This window comes from Danio rerio, chromosome 15, assembly GCF_049306965.1.
Source record: "Danio rerio strain Tuebingen ecotype United States chromosome 15, GRCz12tu, whole genome shotgun sequence".
Lineage (NCBI taxonomy): Eukaryota > Metazoa > Chordata > Actinopteri > Cypriniformes > Danionidae > Danio > Danio rerio.
Genome location: NC_133190.1, coordinates 29,206,922 through 29,232,092, shown reverse-complemented (window position 1 = coordinate 29,232,092; position 25,171 = coordinate 29,206,922). Strand labels below are relative to the sequence as shown.

Sequence of the window (25,171 nt, the reverse complement as noted above, 5' to 3'; positions counted from 1 at the left end):
CCCCCCCATTTATATCATATCATCATGTTTTTCCCCTAATTAATTTTTTATTTTATTTTTTTATTGAAAGCACATATTCTTTCTCTCTCACTCCACTCCTTATTAATAGAGAGGCTACTTCTAAAGACTGTTAAGAGGTGCACAGATTCAGGTAATTCATGCTTAATCATCAGCCAGGAAAATGATATCAATTATTCAAAAGAGCAAAACACAAAATGCTGGAAATAGCATAATCCAGTCAGTCTCACTTTTCCCTCAAAAACGTTATTTGTTTGAATATATGTGCATTGATTCTTATGTATCATTATTTATTATTCATTGCTTTTAATGAGCCATGTTTAATTGATTGTAGTTTTCTTTTTAATTAAAGCTTCTAAAGCAGTGGTCACCAAACTTGTTCTTGGAGGGCCGGTGTCCTGCAGATTTTAGCTCCAACCTTATCAAACACACCTGAACAAGCTAATCAAGGTCTTACTAGGTAAACTTGAAACATCCAGGCAGGTGTGTTGAGGCAAGTTGGAGATAAACCCTGCAGGGACACCGGCCCTCCAGGATCAAGATTGGTGACCCCTGTTCTAAAGGAATAGATCCCCCTAAAATTTTCCATTTTTCCATTCATTTCCCTGACTCTAACCCTGTTTCAATTCTTTTCTTTTAACACAAAAGAAGATATTTAGAAAAATGTTAGAAACTGGTGGCCATTGATGCCCAATTGTAGAAAAAGACCACACTAAGTGAATGTCTACCAGTTTTCAATATCTTTCTTTAAAGTATCATAAATATTAATTAAAAAACTCCTTCAGGAAATCTATCTATCCATTGATCCGTCTGTCCATCCATCCATCCATCCATCCATCCGTCCGTCCGTCCGTCCGTCCGTCCATCCATCCATCCATCCATCCATCCATCCATCCATCCATCCATCCATCATTCTTTTATGTCATCTGTATACCATTCTACCTGTTGTTCTGTCCATTCATTCATATCTATCTATCTATCTATCTATCTATCTATCTATCTATCTATCTATCTATCTATCTATCTATCTATCTATCTATCTATCTATCTATCTATCTATCTATCTGTCTGTCTGTCTGTCTGTCTGTCTGTCTGTCTGTCTGTCTGTCTGTCTGTCTGTCTGTCTGTCTGTCTGTCTGTCTGTCTGTCGGTCTGTCTGTCGGTCGGTCGGTCTATCTATTGTTCTATCTATCTTTCTGTCTATTGTTCTATCCATCCATCTATCCATCTATATCCATCCATCCATCTGTCTATCTATCTAGTTGGTAATGCTGGGATTCACCTCATAGCTGTTTTACTGCTTGGTTTGTGTTAACATAACATTATTAAGTTGACTTTCTTATCTTTTATTTAGGTTTTTTTTTTTTTTTAATAAAGAAAAAATATTTATGGAAACAACAGCACAGAAAATCTGAGCAGGAACTGCTGCGCATTTTTGCAGCCAAACAACAATAAAAATGACCCCATTTTGAGTCCCAAGCCTGAAACGGCTTCCTTTTATTTTTCTGTAATAAAAAAAGAATTGGCCACACAGGCCCAGATCAGTATCAGGAAGGCAAATGCTGTGCAGAGAAGGAGTTGGAAGGGTGTGCGGGTCTCTGGCAGGGATAGTGACTCATCAGTGATGAGTCATTCAAAACAGACCAAAAGGAGGGGGGTCTTTCCACTCGTCTTACTCCATAATCTCACATGATTAATCCAATAACACACTCCTGTCAATTTAGAAGGCACAATGATTTCCTGAAGTGGTGACCACAGTTTATGAGCTCTGTGTCAAGTGTTCACTCTCTAGTGAGTCGGACCGTTCAGATAGCTCCTGAATAGCATATTAGACCTGGTATTGGAGAAAAATAGGGGTGGATTTGGACAGAACATAGCCTTGTAGCTCATTTGCAGTGTGCCACAGACTTGCTTGTTGACTTAGATAATTAGACCTGTGGATTTGTTTGTTTGTTGAGCATCCATACATTATTTGAGCTCACTGTAGAGGTGCTCATCAGCATCAGACAGGAAAGAGTTGCAGCTGTGATGTTTCTGTATGATTAATTAAACGTGTTATTTACTTTAGGCACACTGTAAATTGAAGTGCCATTATGCAATCTTGAGATTTGCCTGACAGTGTTGATTGCATGCAAAAAGGCTGCACTGATTCTGGTTGATATTTTGTTTGTGTACAGGTGTGTTTGTTGGGTGACTGCGTGGGAGGTGTGCTGTGTTTCGACGCTCTCTGTTTCAGCAACAGCCCACGACACAGCAGCCCCATCCATAGCAGTCGACACAACAGCACAGAGAGCTTAAAGGTATATACTGAAACACTTATTCACTCATTTACAACACAATTTTGATATTATGTCTGAAACTTCTTGCATTCTTAATTTTTTTTTTGTCGAAGTAGCGATTCTTGTTAAATAGTTAACATTTAAGAATGCACTGCTGAAAATAATGCAAAGTATTTGATTTCTAAACAGCTTTTTTATATTAGTTTTTCTCAGTCACTTAGGTAAATTTCTCAGATCAGAATTGAAATTCTTAAAGCTACCTGTTCAGTCTTCACATCATTGTTTCACTTGTGCACATCAGAAAAGCAGTTTCTCATTCCTTTGAACAAGGCCGGATTAACCAATAGGCATTATGGGCACAGGCCCAGGGACCCGTGCACACTTGGGGTCCCTGCGAGGGGGAAAAAATGCAGATTTTAGAGTGTCTATTTAGTGCAAAAGCACACCTCGCTGGAATAAGCTAGTTGAGTGGTTCCCACCCATCACTGTTTGATTGACACAGACCACAACATTAAAGAACGCAATTAACAACAGTGTGAGTGGCGTAGCTCATACAGCGCATGCTTTGACATGATCGATCATGAACCCGGTTGGAATTCCAGCATCTGATAAACACGTTTTTCTCTTTTTACCCATTACATATCCGATTTTGCCTACTCCTCATCAGGAGGAAGAAAAGTAGGAATCATTAATCAGTGTGTGTATTATAGAAGACTCAGATTCATAGAACTGGATTGGAGAGGTGTTATATCCAAATCATATGCTCTATAAGTTTGTAGAAGTTATACATTAAAAATACCCTTAAATATATATTTTTAGTACTGCTTCTGTGAATTTGAACATGTATATACATGTATTTTCATCCATTCATTTTCACTGGTTGTATTAGTATTATTTTTAAGTATGCTTTAAATGCTTTATGAATAAGTTAAATCTTTTGTAGGCTATATATGTGCTGATGTACTGTATATAATATGTTTTAAAAATGCAGACAATGCATTATAGATTCATTCATTCATTCATTTTTTTCCGGCTTAGTCACTTTATTAATCCGGGGTCGCCAAAGCGAAATGATCCGCCAACTTTATCCATCACGTTTTAACGGAGCTGATGCCCCCTCTCTGGGAAACAATCACACACACTCATATACTACAGACAATTTAGCCTACCCAATTTACCTGTACCGCACGTCTTGTGGGCACCCATAGAAAACCCACGCGAATGCAGGGAGAACATGCAACATGAACATTGCCATAGTTTACATCAGAACACCACCCAAGTGTACACTGTTGTATTGAAAGCATTAACCATACACAAGGACACAAAGAATTGTCATTCTGACAGCACTGACACATTCATTGATAAAGAAATTTAGTTTTGACAGATGCTAAGGATTTTTGGCAAGAAAGTAGGTTTTGCAGGTCATCCATGGTGTTTTGCTATTTTGTTTGTGTTGATTTGAGAAATGCATGTACCAAATGTACCAAAGTGACTGAGAAAAACTGTAAAATAAGTCATGATGCTAAAATGATTGACAAGTTTTTAATGTAAAATATTAAAATAGATATTCATTCTGAGATATTTAAAGGAATATTTTTAAATCATCTTGATATTGATGGGTTTTATCATGGCAATGAAAAAATTGAAAAATATCTAAAAAGGTAATTGCATGCACAAATATTTAACCTGTTTTATTAAAAAAAAAAAAATATATATATATATATATATATTTGATGATGATGATGCTTTCCATTTGTTAACTAACATTTAATGCATTAGTTGACATGAACTAGTGATAATTTGTTTAAAAGCAATTGATTGTTCTTAACGTTTATTTCAGTTATTGAACTGTTTAATAGAACTGAGCTTATATTAAGATGAGCAATAACCAGTTTTATTTTTTTTCATTAACTTAACATTAAGACTTATAAATGCCTGCCTGATGTATATTATTATTAACTAATTATACTTTTTTGTTACCAAAACAAACAAACATATATACATACACAAATAATTAACTAATATAGTATTAAACAATATCAATAAATTATGTTAAATAAAATCTGTATAAATTAATAAGTAACATAAGAGGTGCAAATATTTGTTTCCTCGTGATTTAATCCCTTGATATCTTTAACATCTTTTTTTTTATCTGTTAGATGGCAGTGAGATTTCATTAGCAAACAATTTGACACTTTTTCTTAAAGGTGTAGTTTACCCAAAAATAAAATTTCTGTCATCATTTGCAAATCTTACATCTTCTTTTCCTTTTAATTACGACAATAAAGGAATCTGGCGAATGTTGGAAAGTAGCAGTCATTGATTTCCAGAGTATTTTTGTGATCCTGCTATAGTTGTCAGTGTCTGCTTTTTCCGAAATTGTGAAGAAAAGTTCATTTTTGGATGAACTATCACTTTAAGTCTTATGCTTTTCATTATTTTCTCCTTGTACTAACAAATCTTTCAAGTTGAAATCTAAACAATGCCGCAAACAATGCTCATATATGCCAAGATACCAAAATCTGAAAATTTAATATCTCCACAAAAAATGTCTCATCAGAATTTATGGCAAAATCATCTGAACTGTTCTATCCACGTTAATTTTCCAGCTTTATATTCGAATGCCAAATGTCAACTGTTGATTCAGTCTATTTTCATCTCTGAACTTTCTGAATCAAAGAAACATCACACAGTTTAGTCTTCTGAGCTATGAAAGAGCAAATTCCAGTGGGTTTTCCTTTCACACTGCTATGATCTTCAGGGAGCTGAACAGCTGTCACACTTCCAGACTTTATTTGACACTGTACTTCAGTGCTCGCTTATAATATTTGCACATTAATGTGAATGATCACTCTGTTCAACCGTCCACTTCTCACTCTATTCACATTCTCAGGATAACCCTGACGTCAGTCCGAGCCTGAGCTCCAGCAAACGCCTTAGCAGGAGCAACATCGACTTATCTGCGCCCAGCGAGACCCGCAACAGGAAAACTCCACTCAGCCGCAAACAGAGCGATTCGTATGATGGAGACTCTGGAGGTCAACACCATCCGTTCCTCAGCAGGTATGGTGTACTTGAAAGAACAGAGAACAAACTTGTAGCCATGCTATTTTAAGATGACGGAGTAAGTTGTTGTATTACAATGTTTTTTTTTTTTTCTATGCAGAGGCAATCCTTAAAGAGTTTAAACACTAATTTTAAGCAATGCTCTTATTTTGAGTTGCCTGACATGTTAGCATTAGCCCAATGGTAGATGGGATGTTTGTTTGTTTTTTGTAAACGAATTTTTTTTTAATCAGCATCATTACGACCTTAATATAAGGATAAAAATTATAAAACACGTAGTGTTTTTTTCCTGGAATTACTATTTTTAAAGAAACTGTTGACCTAAAATTGAACCAGATTTTGGTAAAAACCCAAAAAAATCAAACATAAAATAAAACAAAGCAAAAAAAAAAAAAATCTGAATAATATAATGAAATGACACAAAGTGTTAAAGTACTGAACAACTGAAATGTATTTAATATCTTATATAAAAGGCTTTTGCGGTGATGGCAGTTAAAAGACGCCTCTCATATGGAGAATGAAGTCAAATGAATTGCTCAGGTGTGTTCAACAGTGTAAACATCTTGATAGTTCTGTGGGTTTCCTCTTTCAAATCTAATCTTTAATATGTATTCTATATTGGATTCAGGTTAGGTGATTGGCTTGGCCATTCTACAGCTTGATTTTCTTTCTCTGAAAGCATTTGAGAGTTTCCTTCCTGTGTTTTGGATCATTGTCTTGCTGAAATGTCCACCCAGGTTTTATCTTCATCATCCTGATAATGTAGATGTTGGACTGAAGCAGCTAGTGTTAATTTACAATGACAAAGGGCAGAGGGTTGCTGAAAAACGTTTAAGAGATTTCAGCTGCTGTCTGGGCTTTTACTGCCTATTTACAAATCCCTTTCTTCATGTGTTAATTAATTCATTAATTTCTGAAAAAATATGGTGAATCGTACTTATTTTCCCCGCTGTACCTCAGTTGAGGTTGGTCTGTGGCAAATATATATTAAATAGGAGGGGCTCTATGGCTCCGCCTTTTTAATGTAGAAATCTGCTGATACACTTCTCTGTTCAGTCCATAAAGATCAGGCTTAAAGGGCATATATTATGCACATTTTCTTAAGATTCATTTATTCATTTTCTTTTCGACTTAGTTCCTTTATTACTCTGGGGCCACCACAGTGAAATGAACCTCTAACTTATCCAGCATATGTTTTAGACAGCGGAAGCCCTTCCAGCTGCCACCCATTACCGGGAAACATTCATACACACTCATTCACACCTATACACTACGGCCAATTTAGCTTACCCAATTCACCTATAGCACATGTGTTTGGACTTGTGGGGGAAACTGGAGCACCCGGAGGAAACAGTGGCGTAGCGGACGGGCCCGCAGAGCACACACCGCGGGGGGGCCCCGCGCGATTAGGGGGACCCACGTCGTCGCGATTTTTAATAATTGAAAATCCAGGAACCGCAATAATCAAACTCTTGGGAACAACTGTGGCCGGAACCAAAGTTTACAGGTCTGTGTTCTCTGAATTCCGCTCAAGCGGTGGACTACTTCATTCTGATTGCTTGCCGCCGAACCGCGTCATAGCCAATGAAGACGCGCCGCTGTTTCTCGCCGCCGGTTCTCGTTAAAAAATGAGTGACTGTTGGCTACTTTGACGCTCTCGCCACTTTCGGTTTGTGATCGCTCCTCAGTTTGTGAAGGATTCCCTTCCCTAAGTTTTTTTACATTTTTGTATGTTTTGAAATTTGTGTTAAACAGGTCACGTTATTGATAATAGCTATAGTCACTTACTGCAATTACCATAAGGCAAAGTAACACCAACTCACACTAAACACTCGGTTTATGCTAGGTTTGTTGAATAAATCAGCAAAAAATGCAAAAGAAATATGACAAAGAGATGCTGCACTGCCAGAAACTTGTATTATTGTTGGCTAGCGAACGAGTCGTTCATAACGGAGATTTATTCACAAACGAATCGCTCCCTCCGTCAGTATGAGAAGTGAAAGCAGGAGAGGAGCTGTATTTCAGCACATGATTAGATCAAATTTAACAGGGAGAGTGAATAGTACATTTCCATACACACAAACACAAGCTTTTTGTCAGGAATGCCCGTGCGATAAGTGATCCATCAATGTAGAAAAGTGGTCAAATAAACATTTTCATAATTAAAAAAAATGCATACTAACATCCAGGAAAACTCCCGATCATAGATATAGGTGTATATCTATGTGTATATGTGTATATACACCCCCAAGCTTCAACTTAGGGGCCCCGTCGGTGATCCCTGCAGGGGGGCCTCCGCATTTTGCGCTACGCCACTGGGAGGAAACTGAAACGACACGGGGAGAACATGCAAACTCCACACAGAAATGCCAACTGACCTAGCCGAGGCTCAAACCAGCAACCTTCTTGCTGTGAGGCGATCGTGCCACCCACTGTGCCACCGTGACGCCCTTTTCTTAAGATGTAATAATAATTTCAGGTGCCTCCAGAATGTGAAGCTCAAAATTACCTTGAAACATTTTGCCATTTGCCATGCATATATCCAGGCTCTGATTTCCCATTTTAGGGGATATTTCTAAATATACTTCTCTTTTTATGAGTGGAAATCAGAACAAGACTACCCAGAATGTGTCCCCCTGGCCAAGTCATCCATGAATTTCTCACTCTTTTTCTCATTTCATTTTATCAATATTGGCCGCTTGATGGCTTGTTGCGTCTGACTGCATGTCTGCAGTGCTATTAATAGTCACAGCTGCAGTCCGTGTGCAAGTACTATATAAAAGAACGAGGCACTGACTGAACGATGCCTTTTTTAATGTAGAAGTTGCTCAATTCCACAGTGCTAAATGACCAAATATCCAGCTATTACTCTTCTAAATTATCCTATTTAGGGGATTGTTAGGGGATTGATGTAGCAAGAGGGATTTTGTAGCACTGTTGTTGTTGCACAGCTCTTTCATCAAATGAGTTCCTTAAATTCTCACATACAGCAGTGACTTTCCTTGTTTTACCCCTAATTCAAGAGTTCACACTTAGCTGATGATTGATAATTAAAGCTTGTTTGGCATGCTGTCCCAGGAGAAAGCCCTGAGCTTATGAGATCCTCGAGCCCTGGGCTCCCTCCCGTTTGCAGGGCGAGAGGGGAGAATTTTCAATTTGCTTAGGGTGCTTGTTATTTGGACTGTGGGAGGAAAGCAGAGAACCCGGGGAAAACCTGTGCGAGCACGGGAGAACAAGCAAATTCCGCACAGAAATGTCGTTTGGTTTAGAAGGAACTTAAACCAGAGGCGTTCTTGCTGTGAGGCAACAGTGCTAATCACAGACCACTGTGTCGGCCGTTTGAAAAGGAGGGAAAGTAGGGTTGGGTGGAGGAGGTTCTTCAAGACGAAGATATTGAGATAGGAAAACTCTGGTTATTTATAGTGAGTTAGGAATCATCTGATTGCATAATTGGTCATGAGCTGATGCTGGAACAGCTGAGAACAATCATCAGCACGTGCTCCTCTCGAAATTTGTTTTTAAATAAACTTAATTTAGAGCTAGCAATTAGTTATGTTAGTGGGCTTAAAAATTAAATTGCATATCAAATAAAGCTGTTTATTTAAGTTCAAGTTGAGGCGAAGCTAGTAGTTGAATTTAATTTGAACACATTATTTTAAAGTATGCATGCCAAAAGCTAGACTTGATTTTTGCCTGTAAACTACTTATATCATATATTCCTGCTAAAAAAAAAAATGTTGTATAAAATAATCAAAATGTGCCATGTTTTTATATAACCCCAAATCAAAAAAAGGTGAGACAGTATGAAAAACGCGAATGACAAAAGAAAGTAGTAATTTCTAAATTTACTTTGACTTGTGTTCTGTTGATTCTGTTGATTGCCAGTGGTGTTTTCCGGTTGTTGCTAGATCAGATATTGTTGCGGCCAGAGGTTAACAGTAAGTTAATTTAACTTTTCCATTTATGGTATTTTATTATCATCTACCCTCACCCTCACCCCAACCCTAAACCCAACCATCACAGTAATGTAAAAACAATAATTGTACGTAATATTATTTATGCTATCTATTAAATTACCCAATAAATTGTATGTTTTTTAGCCTACCCCCTCCCCAACCCTAAGCCAAACCCTCACAGTACTGTAAAAATATTAGGTATATACAGTGTCATAAAAAAAAAATGCTGCTACAATATATTGATGTGCATATTTCTGTTGAAAAACGGGAATGACAAAAGAAAGTAGTGATTTTCAAATTTACTTTGACTTGTGTTCTGTTGATTCTGTTGATTGTCAGTTGTGTTTTCTGGTTGTTGCTAGATTAGATATCGTTGCGGTCTGTTATTAGGTATATACAGTGTCATAAAAAAATGCTGCTACAATATATTGATGTTCATATCGCATTTCTGGCCGGCCCTGTATCCGATCTAGACTTTACTGTGTTTTCTCCGCTGAAGATCACTTCCTTATCCTGTTGAACTACAACTCCCAGAACTCTTTGCACTCATCAACTCCTGCCACAGCTGACAATAATCCGGACACTGACACTGTTTACTGACTTGGTTATTAAACTGCATGTGGATCTTCATTTCCGTTGTTCAGCATCCCAATTTCATTGCAGACAATATGAGCACAAAATATTTCATGTTTTGTCTGGTCAATTTCTTTTCATTTGTAAAAACACACCCTTTCCTGTGATTCAGACCAACAACACATTCCAAAAAAAGTTAGGACAGGAGCAATTTAGGGATAGAAATCAGGTAAATTGGATAAATAATAATGTGATTTGAAACAGGTGATGTCAACAGGTAATTGTAATTATGAATCGGTACAAAAGCAGCATTAGAGAAAGGTCTAGTCCTTTAGGAGCAAAGATGGGCTGAGGATTGCCAGTTTGCCAACAAGTGCCTGAGAAAATTATTTAAATGTTTAAAAACAATGTTCCTCAAAGAAATATATTTAAATATTTCACCTTCAACAACAAAACAATCATGAGGATCACAATAAATAATGTGATGTTGTAATGGCTGCAATGAAAATACTAGTCAAAGTAAAAGTAGAAATAACTTTTTCTGATTTGGGGTTGGGGGTGTTCATATTTTTTTTTAACAAGTAGCTTTTTACAATAAAAATCTTTGCTTAATGGCACTGTAAGTCTTAGTCGACTGATGTTGTCAATTGACCTTGTGACCTCCCTATTACCAGTCCCTACATAGCAAGCTATTTTGCCAAGGTTTTTATATCTTCCCCTTTGTAAAGTCAGAAAAAGGCAGCTGAGGGGAGTGCTGTACAAAAGCACTGATTCTCACTCAGGACTGATAGTGGTAGACCTGAGGGAGACTTATCACTTAGCTCATCCATACCCCTCAGCTCTACTACATTTCACTCCCAATCATCCGTCCCCGGGGCCCTCAACACCCCATCCTTTTCACACTCAGAGAGAGGTGAGATAGCCAGTCAAAGTCTTTAAGAGCTTTTCTATCATCACTGGTAGCATGATGGTAATAAAGACAAACAATGTGCCAAAACGGGGTGGAGATTTCAACAGCAGGGTGGAAACAATAAAGAGTAGTTGACAGTCTGAAGATGATGATTTTGTGATGTGATCCATTGGGATTCATGTTGATTTTATATCAGTGCAAGCATGTTTTTTTATCATCCTAACTGAAAATGAAACTATGTTAACAAAAAAAGTTGTAACAGAAAGTAGGTGCATCCATACAATATAACCTATTTCATAGTATCCTATGGTATTTTAACAAAGGTAGCTGTAACAATTATATTGGCTTCTTCAGCAATTAAATATTTATTATTTCTATTATTGTATTTAATGTGCACTGCCGTTTTGTTTTCAGTTGTATTTTACTGTCTAATATAGAGATTTACAGTGAAGAGCCAGTATGTGGGTTTGATTTAAGTTTATCTGTCTAGAAAAAAATCTCAACAAGATTGTGAATTTGGTGGAATATTTTTTGGTCACAATCAGTATTAGGCTTGATTAAAATCAAAAGAATTGATTGTAACCAAAGAATTCCATTAGATTGCTCAATCTTGTAAAAGAACTGCTAATACTCATTGTTTTATTTTCTCAAGTTTTTTTTTTCTAAAGTCTTCAAATTAGCATAGCAAATATTAATTCCATTTCTACAGTATCATTCATTACTATGTAATGTCATGGTGATCTTTTACTGGCTAAACACCCGCTGGCTTAGCCTGTCTGCTATAGTAGCCACACCCCAAATGCCCCTATCTCAAATCAAATCAAATCAAGTCAAATCAAATCAAATCAAATCAAATCAAATCAAATCAAATCACTTTTATTGTCATATCATCAGCAGCACGTGTGCTATGATGAATGAAAAGCTTAGGTGCTGGCCCCAGACAGTACAAAATACAGACAGTGCAAATAAAACAGCATACTCCAAAAAAAAAAAAAATTATATGTGCAATGAATAGGTGTCCACAAAGTTGTTGTAGGCAGTATTGTTTCAAGTATTGTGTTTCAAGTGTTTCAACTCTTGCTATTGGTCGATTGATAGATTTGAGTGGACCACTCGCAGAGTTTCAGTAGCTGCATTTTCACTGTTGGGCCAGGGCGAACCATGGCTGTTATTGGGCCGGGCCAATAGCCCAGGAGGTTGAGCAGTGAGGCTGAAATTATGTTGTGTTTCCATTGTCAGGCCAATAGCTCACAGCACAGCATGCAAACCCTGCCCCAGAGTGCCCCCCGAATCAAACGTCAACCCAACCAGTTCAGATCCAAGCAGATCAGGCAGATCACATTATAACAAACGATTAAAATGGAGACAACCAAAACAACCAAATTACACATACAGCATTGTATATGTCTATATGCATAGACCTTTGTAGTTTAGTTAGTTATATTCGTTTACTCGCCGACCAACTATTGGCATTGGACATTGAGAGGTCTCCACGCTATTGTGTTGAGCCTACAAAAGTGGATATGTGATTTGTAAAGTTTTATGTCTTTCTGTTGTATTCATATTTTGTATTATCTTTAAAATAAATAAAGAAAGAAACCCAGCCGCTCGCGGCATCGACAGAGCTGTAAAGCGAGTGCTCTTTCACTCTTTCATGCACAAACACACCTTTTAAACTTGACAAAAAGTGTTTTTAATGTGGTGTAAAGATTATTATGAAATATTGAAACATCAAGAAGGACGAAGCAAAGAAATGTCACTTATTACAATAAAACTACTTTATTATTTCATATTAATCTCAAAATTTATTAGCATTTTAAACTTTAATCTGTCAAAAGTTCAACACGACCAAGAAATTTTGTGCAATTTTTGGTCACAATTAGATGCTATCTTGATTTTAAACCAAAAATTCCACCAAATTCAACAATCTTGTAATTTAGTAATTTATTTTTTAATTAATGAAATTTTGTATGTTTTTATTTATTTTTTTTTTTGGTTATAGTAACTTGCTCAATCTCATAAAAGAACTACTTATTGTTGTTTTATTGTCTCAAGGCTTTTTTTTGTCTGAAGTTTTCAAATTAGCATTGCAAATTTTAATGTAATTTCTATGTGATGCCATGGTGATCTTATACTGGCTAAACACCTGCTGGCTCAGCCTGTCTGCTATATTAGCCACACCCCAAATACTTGCTATTGGTCAAGCTGGAAGGTACCACTCTCAATGTTTCAATAGTGGATCAGTGTTTAAACTTTTTAGGCATGTAAACGCATACTTGCGTGTATTAGTCAGTTAGTGAACACTAACTCATATTTGGTCTCACTTTATTTTTAAGTACTTATAATTCCTGCTATTAACCTGACATTTAGCTCATTAAAATTCTATTTAACTGCTTATTAATAGTTTGTAAGGTAGTAGTTAAGTTTAGGTATTAAGTAGGATTAATAATGTAGCATAATATCATAATTTATAAGTACTAGCTAGCCAATATCTTAATAAAAGGCAAGTAATAGGCCAGTATTTAATTAGGCTTTTTACTGCATAGAGAATTACAAGGTGTTCAACTCCATCAAATTTTGTACCACCTCCTTATTTTGGCAAAAATCAGGCAGGCAGTCACTGTTAGAGACACACACCAGTTGATGCTCAAGCTCTGGTCATGGATTTCATTACATTTAATGACAGCCTTTTTAAATAAGATGGTGTTTTACTTGATAAGAATACAAGAACAATGTAAATTGTGTTTGATTTAAGGATACCAGCTCCTTAATAGTGAAAATTGATACTTACTGTAAACTAAATTGTTACGACAAATTCTTACATGCTTGAGCTGTTAGTAAATGTCATCCTTTGTGTGTTTGTATCCAGTCTGATACAGGACGGAGCAGACTTGAGACCAAACAGCAGCACCAGTTTAGTGCTAAATCCAGGACGCTTTGACTTTGAAGTGTCGGATTGTTTTCTGCTGGGTTGTCCTCTTGGATTGGTGCTGGCCATGAGACGCACTGTACTTCCTGCTGTCCAGGGTTTGTATGGAAATTCTCCAATTAGTAATGAGGACACACTGTCCTCTTGATACACTTGCAAGCATTCCCATTAGACTGTCCTGTGCCGTAGTCATATTTACAAATAATTAGATCATTTTCTGTTTGTCCTGCAGTGTCTCAGCTCCGGCCAGCATGTTCACAGATCTTCAACCTGTTTTACCCCTCGGACCCATCGGCGTCCAGACTGGAGCCTTTGCTTCACTCCCAATTCCACAAACTGCCTCCGTTCCCGGTTCCCCGATACCAGCGCTACCCTTTGGGAGATGGACGCTCCAACCTTATCGGTGCGTGACATAACCCGTTTAGAATCAATTAAACCATTTGCTGCTAAACCACATGCACAAATAAAACGCAATATTCACCCATTTGCTGCTTTTATTATGTTTCATAATTGCTTTGTCACAGTAATGAGCTTATCTTGGGTTGCCGAATTGTCACTGTGTTATTTTGAGGCATGATTCTGGTTCGGTTGTTAACAAGATTTTCTTTCTCAGAGGGAATGTTTGGTCATATTTTTCTATTCGTTTATTTTTCAGACAAACAAACATGTACAATTCTGTGTCCTATTACATTCTTTTACTCTGTGTCAGGTTTTCTGGAGCTTTATTCTGTTCTGCACACTGGTGTCTCACTCTGTAATGAGGTCTTGATTTATTTAAAGCATATTTTATCCTGCTTTTCAGACATATTTAACTTATATGTCATCCATTTTAGGCTTGTCCTATATACTAGACAAGGCTTAGATCTAGGACAAATATTATCGTGCTGGTGACATACCCTTTATAAAGCTTTCATAAATACAGCAAAATCATCTGGGCTCTGAATGATTTACTGCAAATGAACTGGAAGTTCGTAAGCAATTTCAGAAAAGAGCTTTTTCCACAATACAAAATAAGGTCAAAACCATAGACTGGAAAAGATGTGGACGTAGTATCCGTGACATCACCCATAGGTTTCTGTGAAGTGCAAATGAAACTACAAGCATGGCCAACCGTCGCCATTTTTTTTCTTGTGTTATCCTGCTGACCAGGGGCAAAAAAAAGGGCAGAGTGGCGGAGCGTCAGTGGAACTACAGATGCCTGCTAGCATTTTGCTTAGACAGGCTTTTCTTTGGGAGAGACGCTTAATACGTTATTACTTGCGAATCGTTTGTGTTCTGACCACATATGCTTGGTTGTGTACTATATCAATAAAGTGTTTAGTCTTTTAAAAACACTGTTGTAACACACTGAGCCTCTAAGCATTGGTTTTTTTTTTTTTTACGTTTTCTACCGGAGGAAAATGAATTACTTCCAAATACTTCAAATATAGTCTCTGTGCAAGGCATTTATCAAATGCAGGCATAAAACTGTATGACAACGTTTTAGATGACTGTTCTAGAGCCTACAGCTAATCAATCTGTCAGATTCTGGAGTGCATTACAGGTCTAAAGAAAATTTATAAATGATAAATGATCCTAAATAAATCAAATACTTTTATAGAGATGGCATATAGGTATATAATGTCACTTACCTGGGAAATGGAGGTCACTTGAATGGTTTATGAGCAAAATTAACTGCACAAAGCATGCCATATAATCTAATAATTGTAGGAAATAATTTTAAAAGGCAATTGACTGTGTAAAGCCACATAAAACAAAACAAAAAAACAACGTATATGCAGAGTTCAGCGACTAATCGGCCCAAATTAGCTGAGGTGACGTGACTGCAACCAGCGAGACCTAGCTGTCACTCAAGGGACCACCCCCTTAAATATGCAGACTTAATATAACTTTATAAAAATGAATCGAATGAGTTATAAAAAAATTACCCCCTTAAAGTTGTCATGAAGGGTAAAATTAGATATACACCAAAAACCAGGCTGTAAGCACCTTTTTTAATGCTATAGAGTTGGCCATTTTTACATTGAGGTCAATAGAAATGTGCTCTATTATAGAGCCAGGAGAACCAGAATTTCGATGAATTGTAGTTTCAGTTACTTCTGTACTAGCTTTATGAGGGAGACCGAGATGTTGCCACTTAGTCAAAACAGCTGAATTTTTACATCTTTTTATTGATTGTTTTAAAATTGATTTAGAAGTGTATTTGTGAACCGAAATAATTATTAAATAATTAATAAATTAACCAAAAATAATTACCTCATGCATCATAAAACGTGTGCTAGATATTTGTAAATAAGCTGTCATTTGACAAGAAAACAAATATACAACAGTACTTGTGAAATCTTCCTGAAAACGAGGGGATTATAACCCTCATCAACAGCCTTTGAGAGGAAAGAGTTTGTGTCTCACAGGAAATGTGACACTGACTTTTAATTATATCAAGTCTCGCTCTACTGATCATAGGTGAAGAATGTCACAATGTTTGTTAGATACTGAGGCGTGGATGTGTCTAATTTAATGCATGCTCACACACACACACGCAAACACACATGCTCGGTTTTAATGCTGTAGTTAATAATTGCCATCCTAATGGAGTATCTCTGCAACGGCCTCCCATGTGTCAGCTTCTTTCATTATGAATCATTACAGATTTACTCAGCGGGCCTTTAATGTGAGAAACGTATCCGATATCCATCTGTTTTCTTGTTTATGCTGTTCCTGTGCATTGATTCATTTCATTTTGGCGACAGAGTAAAATTGAATTCATTTCAAGTAACTGGAAACTGAAGATTGAGATCCCAAAAGCTATATGTGGAGCGACATCATGGCGTTCATGTTCTTGTTTCACTGAAGAACGGTCTGATTCTTTCTTCTGAACTCTGTATTCCTCTCATCTCCGCATTGCCTTCAGCCTCTCGTGTCTAGAGCTCATATACTACCTCAACCTCATCTCAAAGGTCTCTTGTGTTATTCCACAGCGCAGTAGCCAATGTGGATCCTGCTGAGCTTTAGTCTTCAATCTTCTCAGAGTCGCTCAGCCTGTATTTTGAGAAAGACCTCTTGCTCACTTGACCTCTCTTATTGTATTGCAGTGCATTTTTCCTTTCTTTTTTTTGTCCTGAAAGTTGAGGTTTGGTTCTTGCTGCCATGACGCTAACCTTTAACCATGCTCATGAAGTGTTACAAATAATATATAATAACTTAGTATAGATGGAAATTATATGGAAATATAGAAGGAAAATATTGATGATTTTTTGAAACACTGATATTTAGCAACTGGATCTGCAGTTCATAGGGTGTATAGCTAGCAGTTTATGACCATTTTGTTTCGTTTATGACCACTTTTTAGTCATATCACACATTAAAGTTAATTTTATATAAAATCATGGGGTCCCCCAAAATAACAATGTCAGTGACTCGCGACCCCCATTTTTCAAGGTGGCTATACTGTAAATATATAATTGCTGCAGACACAACTATAGGCATATATAAACATGAGCATATTGACAACACAAAAATGCAACAGTCTATTAAGCATATAATGTTTTTTTTATTGTCATTTATTAATTTAATTACATTTTAATATAAAAATTAAAGGCTGATGGCTGATTTTTATTTGTATGTTGTTGTTTCTTTAACGCAACGATTTATCTTCTGTAGGTTATGAATAAAATATGGTAATTCAAATAGTTTAATAAATTTATAATGGGATTAAAGTGAAAGATGTAACTCTAAGAAAGTATATTGTGTACACTTTTTTTTTTCTTTTGATTGAAATTAATTTTGTTTTCTGCCAGGATTCATTAAAATGAAAGAAAACATTAATACAGTGTTACATTTTTCACAAAAATATACACACTTCTACACTTTTCCTGGGCACCAAATCAGCATATAAATGAAAGTTTAAAAGTCAGGATTGTGAGCAATTGTAAGAAAAGTCTGTATTTTTTCTTTTGAACTGCACTCCATAACTCACAATTTCTTAACCCCACCAATTCTGAGTAAAAAAAATCAGGTTAGCACTTTAGTTTTTGTTTATACTGTAACAAATATTACTAACAACAACAACAACAACAACAACAACAATAATAATAATAATAATTATAAACCTGTTGGCATTTCTGTGTGGAGTTTGCATGTTCTCCCCATGTTCGCTAGGGTATTCTTTGGGTGCTCCGGTTTCCCCCACAAGTCTAAAGACATGGGCTATAGGTGAAGCGGGTAAGCTAAATTGTCCATAGTGTATGAGTGTGTGTGTGAATGAGTGTGTATGGATGTTTCCCTGTGATGGGTTGCAGCTGGAAGGGCATCCCCTGCTTAAAACATATGCTGGATAAGTTGGTGGTTCATTCCACTTTGCCGACCCCAGATTAATAAAGGGACTAAGCTGAAAAGAAAAAGAATGAATGAATGAATGAATAATGCAGTAAACCTTTTTTTATATAGCGTTTTCAAAAGTAACATCTTAAGGCACTTTACAGACATATAAAATGTGTTGCATTAAAAATACATACAAACATAAATGAAACTAATAAAATAATTAAACACATTTATAGTTTTAAATGATGATTTAAAAGTATTCAGGGATTTTGCATTGCGATTATCAGAGGGTAATGCGTTCCACAACTTAGATGCCAATGAAGAGAATGCCTGATCTCCCATAGATTTTTGACTGAGCAGTTAAAGACCAGCATCAGATGAGCGTAAAGCAACTCAGATAAAAATTGTGACGCTAGACCAATCAATCATGGGTTATGTGCCATGTGTTATTAACTAGTGTTTTTTTCCTACCTATTGTTACAATATTGGCTGTTTATTAGTAGTTGTAAAGCATGATCTTATTATATGTCAAAAATCCTACCCAATACCTAAACCCAATAACTAAGCAGCAAATGAGGAGTTTATTAAGCTAAAAGTCACAGTTAATGGTTTGTAAATAATTGTACCTTAAAATAAAGTGTGACCGAAGTTAGAGATTGTTTCCTCTCACAATTATAAGAATATATCACGCAGAACTTTATCTTACTAGCTAGCAAATGTAGGTTTGTATCATGCAGTTCGTTAAAAAATAATGAAAATTGTGAGATAAAAATATCACAATATATATTTTGTAGTTTTTATTCAGTCTTTCATTCACCCTGAAGCGCCATGACTGTTTCATCCTTGAATTTTTTTTTTCTTTCTTCATTCACACCATTACTTTCTCTGTTGCTCAAGTCTCAGCACTCAATGAAAATGGAATGGATGACTCATGATGAACTTAGGAAGTGGCTGTGTAATTCTCTGTTTTCAGTTATCTATCCTCTGTTTGATATCTTAGCATTGCATCTGTGAAGTACACAAGTCAAGTGTTTGCTCATTTGTCAAACTAATCTCTCCCACAAATGTTTTCATCAGAATCACAACTGAATATGTTTGCTACCATTTAGACTCGTTCTCCGTCTCAGTAAAAAGGAGTGTGAGCCTTTTGTAAAAGGCCATTTCTCACATAAATGGATGGCTTCGGTAACACTAATGAACTCTTGTAAGGGAAAGTGTGATCGGTATCCTCATGTCTGCATAAAGAGCAGCTTTCTGTCCGGTGTTCATCCAGAATCGGCGTAATGGTGCTTTCTGATTTCAGTCCACGCTTTTTTCTTTCTTGCACATTTGTATTCTACAACTGACTTCAGGGCCTTTAGTGACATGTGAAATTAAGCAGCATCCTGCGCCCGCCGAAAACTCTTCGGAAAAGGTCAAGCTGAGAGACTGTGGGGGTTAAATCTGCAAAACTGTACCCGGATAGGAGCGGAGCTCTGGAGCTTTTTTTTTTCCAGATTGTGGCTGAAGCAGCCATAAGCTAATTCTAAACACGCCGAAGCTCAGCTCTCGGAGATGTCAGCATGACTGGAAAGCAATAAAATCGCAGAGGCTCGTTCTGATGACCAGCGCTGATAGAGGCTGCTCCTGTTTAGAATTCACACAGAGCCTCAGTATCATGCTCTCTGTTCACCAGCCCTTCAACCCCGCTCATCTCACAGCCCTCCGTTCACCACTGTTTCAGACCCCTATTACCAGAAGTGGAGAAAGCAGTAGAATTGGTCTCCTTTTTCATTTCTTGGTAGGGTTTTGTAAAATGGGTCAGTTTATAGAGGGTAAAATGTGCAGTACAATTAAAACATTTTATATTAATAATTTATTAATATTCTGAATGTTAACTCTTTACATGGCAGATGGCAGATTATGATTTACAAATGTGAAATGATTATAAAGTATATTAACACAAATATTAATATATGTTTTCTGTATATATGTTTATACAGTGTTGGGGGTAACACATTACAAGTGACGTGAGTTACAGTTAATGAGTTAATAATAATATTAAGTAATAATGTTACTTTTGTTACTAATTAGTAAAGTTATGCATTACTTAAAGTAATAATATTTGAGTTTTTTTTTTTATTTTAATTAGCTTTTTTTAAATGCTGAATTAAAATTAAAGTAGTCACAATGAATCACACAGTCAATGAGAGAATGTTTTCCTTATTTTGAACACATCGATGAAAAAAAGCAGGCACTTGTCTCAACTGACAATGATTTTACTCAAGACGAATAGTACAAACGTAGCAAACACATTGCTTGAAGCATTTAAACATCTGTATATACGGCATGTATAGCTCTAAGGTGAGGAAGTTCTCAGATAACATTATTCTAAAATATTTTTTAATGTGTTTTTTAAAGCTGGTTTGTGCATTGGCTGTGTCAGTTGGCATTTTTGTTTGAAGTTTGCATGTTCTCCCTGTGTTCGCGTGGGTTTCCTCCAGGTGCTCTGGTTTCCCCCACAAGTCTAAAGACATGGGCTATAGGTGAATTGAGTAGGCTAAATTGTCCGTAGTGTATGTGTGTGAATATAAGTGTATAGGTGTTTCCCAGTGATGAGTTGCAGCTGGAAGGGCGTCCCCTCCAAAAAATATGTGCTGGATAAGTTGTTGGTTTAATCTTCTGTGGGGACACCAGATTAATAAAGGAACTATGCCGAAAAAAGAAAAATGAAAGAATAATAATAATAATAATAATGATAATGATAATAATAATAATAATATTGTTATTATTGTTGTAATGGGATAGCATGGTGGCGCAGTGGGTAGCACGATTGCATCACAGCAAGGTCACTGGTTTGAGCTCTGGCTGGGTCAGTTAGCATTTCTGTGTAGAGTTTGCAAGTTTTGCATCTGCTGCAAAAAAAATACATATGCTGGATAAGTTGGCAGTTCATTCTGCAGTGGCAACCCCTGATTTATAAAGGGACTAAGCCGGACAAAAATGAATGGATGAGTTATGGATATTATTGCGCGTGTACAGTATGTGTGTGCTCAAAAATGTCTATAAAAAATGGTACTGGTATATCCTATACCTGGACATTGGACATTGCATTAAAATGCTAAATGATATTTATCAAAAAGTGTAAAACTGTCCAAGATTTCACTTAGGATTATAGTATATTAAGGGGATGGCTTGAGTTAGGGGATAACATGTAAAAATATGTACAAAAATAAAAATATATACAAAATATAAATAATATATAAAAAATGTAAATTGTCTTCATATTTCACAGAAACCATATTGTAATATGTGTGTGGGTTTGTGTTTCGTGTTGTATAAGTTCTAAAAATTCTAGATAATGATGACAATGTGTAGTTTAGGGGCTTCTAAATATATCACTGCCAACTAAGCATTATGTGTCATACTCCGAAGAAAAAAAGAAAGGATAATATGTGTCTTTTCCTCAATTTACATTTTTATGTCTGATACATTCAGCCAACCCCACTCTCTGCATTTCACTGGCTGTCATCATAATTGAAGCCTTGGACATTTTTAAGCCCATGGCACACGAGAGAAGCCAGTTGCTGAAATGACAGAGCAGAGGTGCTCTTTACCACCTGTAGTGGTCATTGGCACACACACTCACACACACACACACACACACACGCACACACACACACACACACACAGGCTGTGTATTCATACTCACATGTGTGTGGTTGCACTGGTAATGTGGGCCAGCCTAATGGGGTGTTTTCTGCACTGGCTGCTGGACTAATGAAAACAGATTCAATTTGCCCCTGTCAGAAATAACAGGCCATGTGTGCACAAGACAGCAGGCATATAAAGGGACAGATTAGTCAAGACGGACACTTAAAGAATTTCTGTCTGCATGTCTGTCTGTTTTTTTAAGGAGGGAGGAAAGGAGAGCGCTTGATCCCTGTCAGGAAGCATTTAGGTCCATTGCACAAATACAGTTTGACGTTGTGGTTAGTTATTTGAGAGTGAAGGAATGGCCTTTGTTGTTTTGGTTGTGTAGTGGTGGAGTGTTTTAGAGATCCAATTTAAACAAGGCTCCTTTGGGGTCATGATTTGATATCTGTTTTTTGTTCATCTTGCACATATAAACACTTCTGTATTCATGCAGATGTATTCATATTCAGTTTCTTTTCAATAAATCAAAAAAGTTGGTAAAAATGAGACAGTTTGATGAATGATTCTGCATGAAGAAAGCATCAGTATGTATTTCTTTTGGACTTCAACAATTAAACTGTGAAATATTATTAATACATAAATGACTGTTGATTATTTCAATGTAATTTGAAGTAATTTACTTCTGTAATGACAATGCTGACTTTTCATTGGCCTTTACTTTAGTCAAAGTGCATCAGTCATCATTTCTATTATTTTATAATTCATAATACTTTTTTTGGAGGAAATGTTGAGACATTTAATAAAACAGATTAAAAATGTGTTAAAACAAGTTTTAAAAAAAATACATAATAGTGTGATCTGTTGGACCTAGCACGGTACTTGCTCAGTAAAGGCACAGCTAAACAGATGCATTTTCAGTTTTGATTTGAATGTGTCTAATGTTGGAGTACATCTGATCATTTCTTAAAAGATGATTCCAACAGTGGGGGGTGTAGTGGCTGAAGGTCTGAGTGATCTGTTATGTTTGTATTCAGCGAGCATATCTGTGATGTATTGAAGTCTTTAAAATCTATTCTGAATGTAACTAGGGGGCCAGTGTAAAGACCTGAGGACCGGTGTGATGTGCTCTGATTTTCTGGTTCTGGTCAGAATCCTGGCAGCAGTGTTCTGGATAAGCTGCAATTGTCTGACCATCTTTATATATATATATATATATATATATATATATATATATATATATATATATATATATATATATATATATATATATATATATATATATATATATACATAGCCTGGATCGAACCTCAGCTCAGTTGGCATTTCTCTGAGGAGGATGCATGCTCTCCCTGCGTTCCCGTGTGTTTCCTCCGGGTGCTCCGGTTACCCCCACAGTCCAAAGACATGCTGCAGGTGAATTGGGTAGGCTAAATTGTCCGTAGTGTATGAGTGTATGAGGATGACAGGCCCAGACGACATATATATATATATATATATGTATGTATATATATATTTGTGTGATAACATATATTATTATATTATTAATATTAAATATATTATTAAAATTAAAAACTGCTTTTATTCTAGCCGAAATAAAACAAATAATACTTTCTCAAGAAGAAAAAATATTATCAGACATACTGTGAAAATTGCCTTGCTCTGTTAAACATCATTTAAAAAACATTTTAAAAAGAACAAAAAGAAAAAAGGGGGCTAATAATTCTGACTTCAAATATATACATACATACATACATACATACATACATACATACATACATACATATATATATATATATATATATATATATATATATATATATATATATATATATATATATATATATATATATATATATATATATATATATGTATATATATATATATATATATGTATCATTTATTCAGAATCTTTGAGACTAGCAGCCATTGACTTCGTGATGTTTTGTTCAGAAGTTATTCAGAAGTTTCAGTATCGAATACGTCATTGACAATTATTCTATTATCAAATCAGTTCTTGACCAAACCCCTGTATATACCAAAGCTATCTTACCTGCAGCATCTTACGACTTTAGCATCCTTCCACCACCCCGACACCCCACCTCTTAAGCATTACATTCCCGAGGGAGCGTTCTGGGGCCGGGGTAGATACTTCGCTCGAATCCCATTACTCTCTGTTTTCTGATAAGGGGAATACCTCGAGTTGGGGTGTCTCACTTTTTTCTATTACGGATGTCAATGACACATGACACATGTCAAAAAACACGTTCAGAAATATGTTTGATATGTTTCACATGCTGTTCCTCAGGTTTGACATTTGAAGTTAGCATATGTTTTTTCTGTAAAGGTTTAAATATTGAATACATTAACAGCCCTAGTTTCATTTCATCCGTCACCAACAGCTGTTTGTCCTGCTCTCTGTATTGATCTGATATCAGTACCAGAGGCTGACACGGTTCCCAGAAGCCAAAATGTTGATATTGATTCAACCCCAATCTGTCTGCACATCCAACTTTTCACCATCTCTCTTCCCTCCAGCCGATGAAATCCCCAGCTACCCTGACGCATTCCTGCCTGGAAGTGTGGTTCCAGTGGGCGTCCTGCAGCCCTCGTCTCCGCAGACAGAGCGCACCGCAGGTGTACGGGTGGGTGGCGAGGTCCGCAGGTCCAGTTTGACCAGCATGGACAGTCAATCATCAGGCTGCCTGGAGAGCAGGCTGAGCAGCACCATTGCCAACAGTGAGTGGGCAGCGGGTGGGCGAATGACAGGCACAAAATTAAGCTCCTTTATACATTATCCACCTTTTTCATATGCCCTGTGATGAATTAAGGGAGTAACTTCCATTAAACCGTATCAATCAGTGAAGTGATTTTAAAAATGGGTTCAGTGAAGTGTCATTACTCTCCTCACAGTTCAGCTGTCCAATTTTAAAAGAAAACTTATTAACAAATTTCTTTTGGTAGACCATGAACCCCCTGAAACCTGAAATTGAATGTCTTTCTGCAGCAAAATCATGGATGCGTATTGAATATAACTGTAGTGTAAAGAATACAGTAAGTGCTCAAAAGATATGCTATTTATACTAATTTCAAAATACCAAGTGGAATGTTATTTATTTTCATGATGGATAAAAATAAACCACAAAGCCGAATGTACCTCTGTTTGATGTGGATTATATGTAGCACAAGCGTATTATTTAAAATGATTTGTTCCAGGGTTTTTTTTTTTAAAAAAGGAAGTTCCCCAAACATAATTTAAAACACAGTAGTCTCACTTGGAAAAAGGTGGATTGATGTTTTCTGCTATCCAGCCAAGCAATGTAGTTTAAAGGGCTCTCTGTGCTGCCAAAAGACCTGCTGCAGTGTATTTAACTCTGTTCAAGTAGATCATATCTCTCTGCAGAGAAGAGGCATAATGGCAGTTTATTAGTCTAAAACATGGCACTTTTATTGACACTTTTTTATTCTTACAAGATCTGTCTGCCTC

At 36.4% G+C, this 25,171-nt stretch overlaps 1 protein-coding gene across 2 annotated transcripts in view; it reads left to right on the top strand.

The window, feature by feature from the left end:
• The window catches only part of pitpnm3 (PITPNM family member 3), a 168,663-nt gene that overhangs the window by 109,428 nt on the left and 34,064 nt on the right, over nucleotides 1-25,171 (top strand). For both annotated transcript variants that reach the window (XM_073923775.1, XM_005157661.6), the window contains exons 7-11: nucleotides 2,196-2,318; nucleotides 5,191-5,360; nucleotides 13,672-13,829; nucleotides 13,964-14,134; nucleotides 24,223-24,423. In XM_073923775.1, the coding sequence (XP_073779876.1) occupies nucleotides 2,196-2,318; nucleotides 5,191-5,360; nucleotides 13,672-13,829; nucleotides 13,964-14,134; nucleotides 24,223-24,423 (823 nt within the window). The remainder of the gene's footprint in view (nucleotides 1-2,195; nucleotides 2,319-5,190; nucleotides 5,361-13,671; nucleotides 13,830-13,963; nucleotides 14,135-24,222; nucleotides 24,424-25,171) is intronic.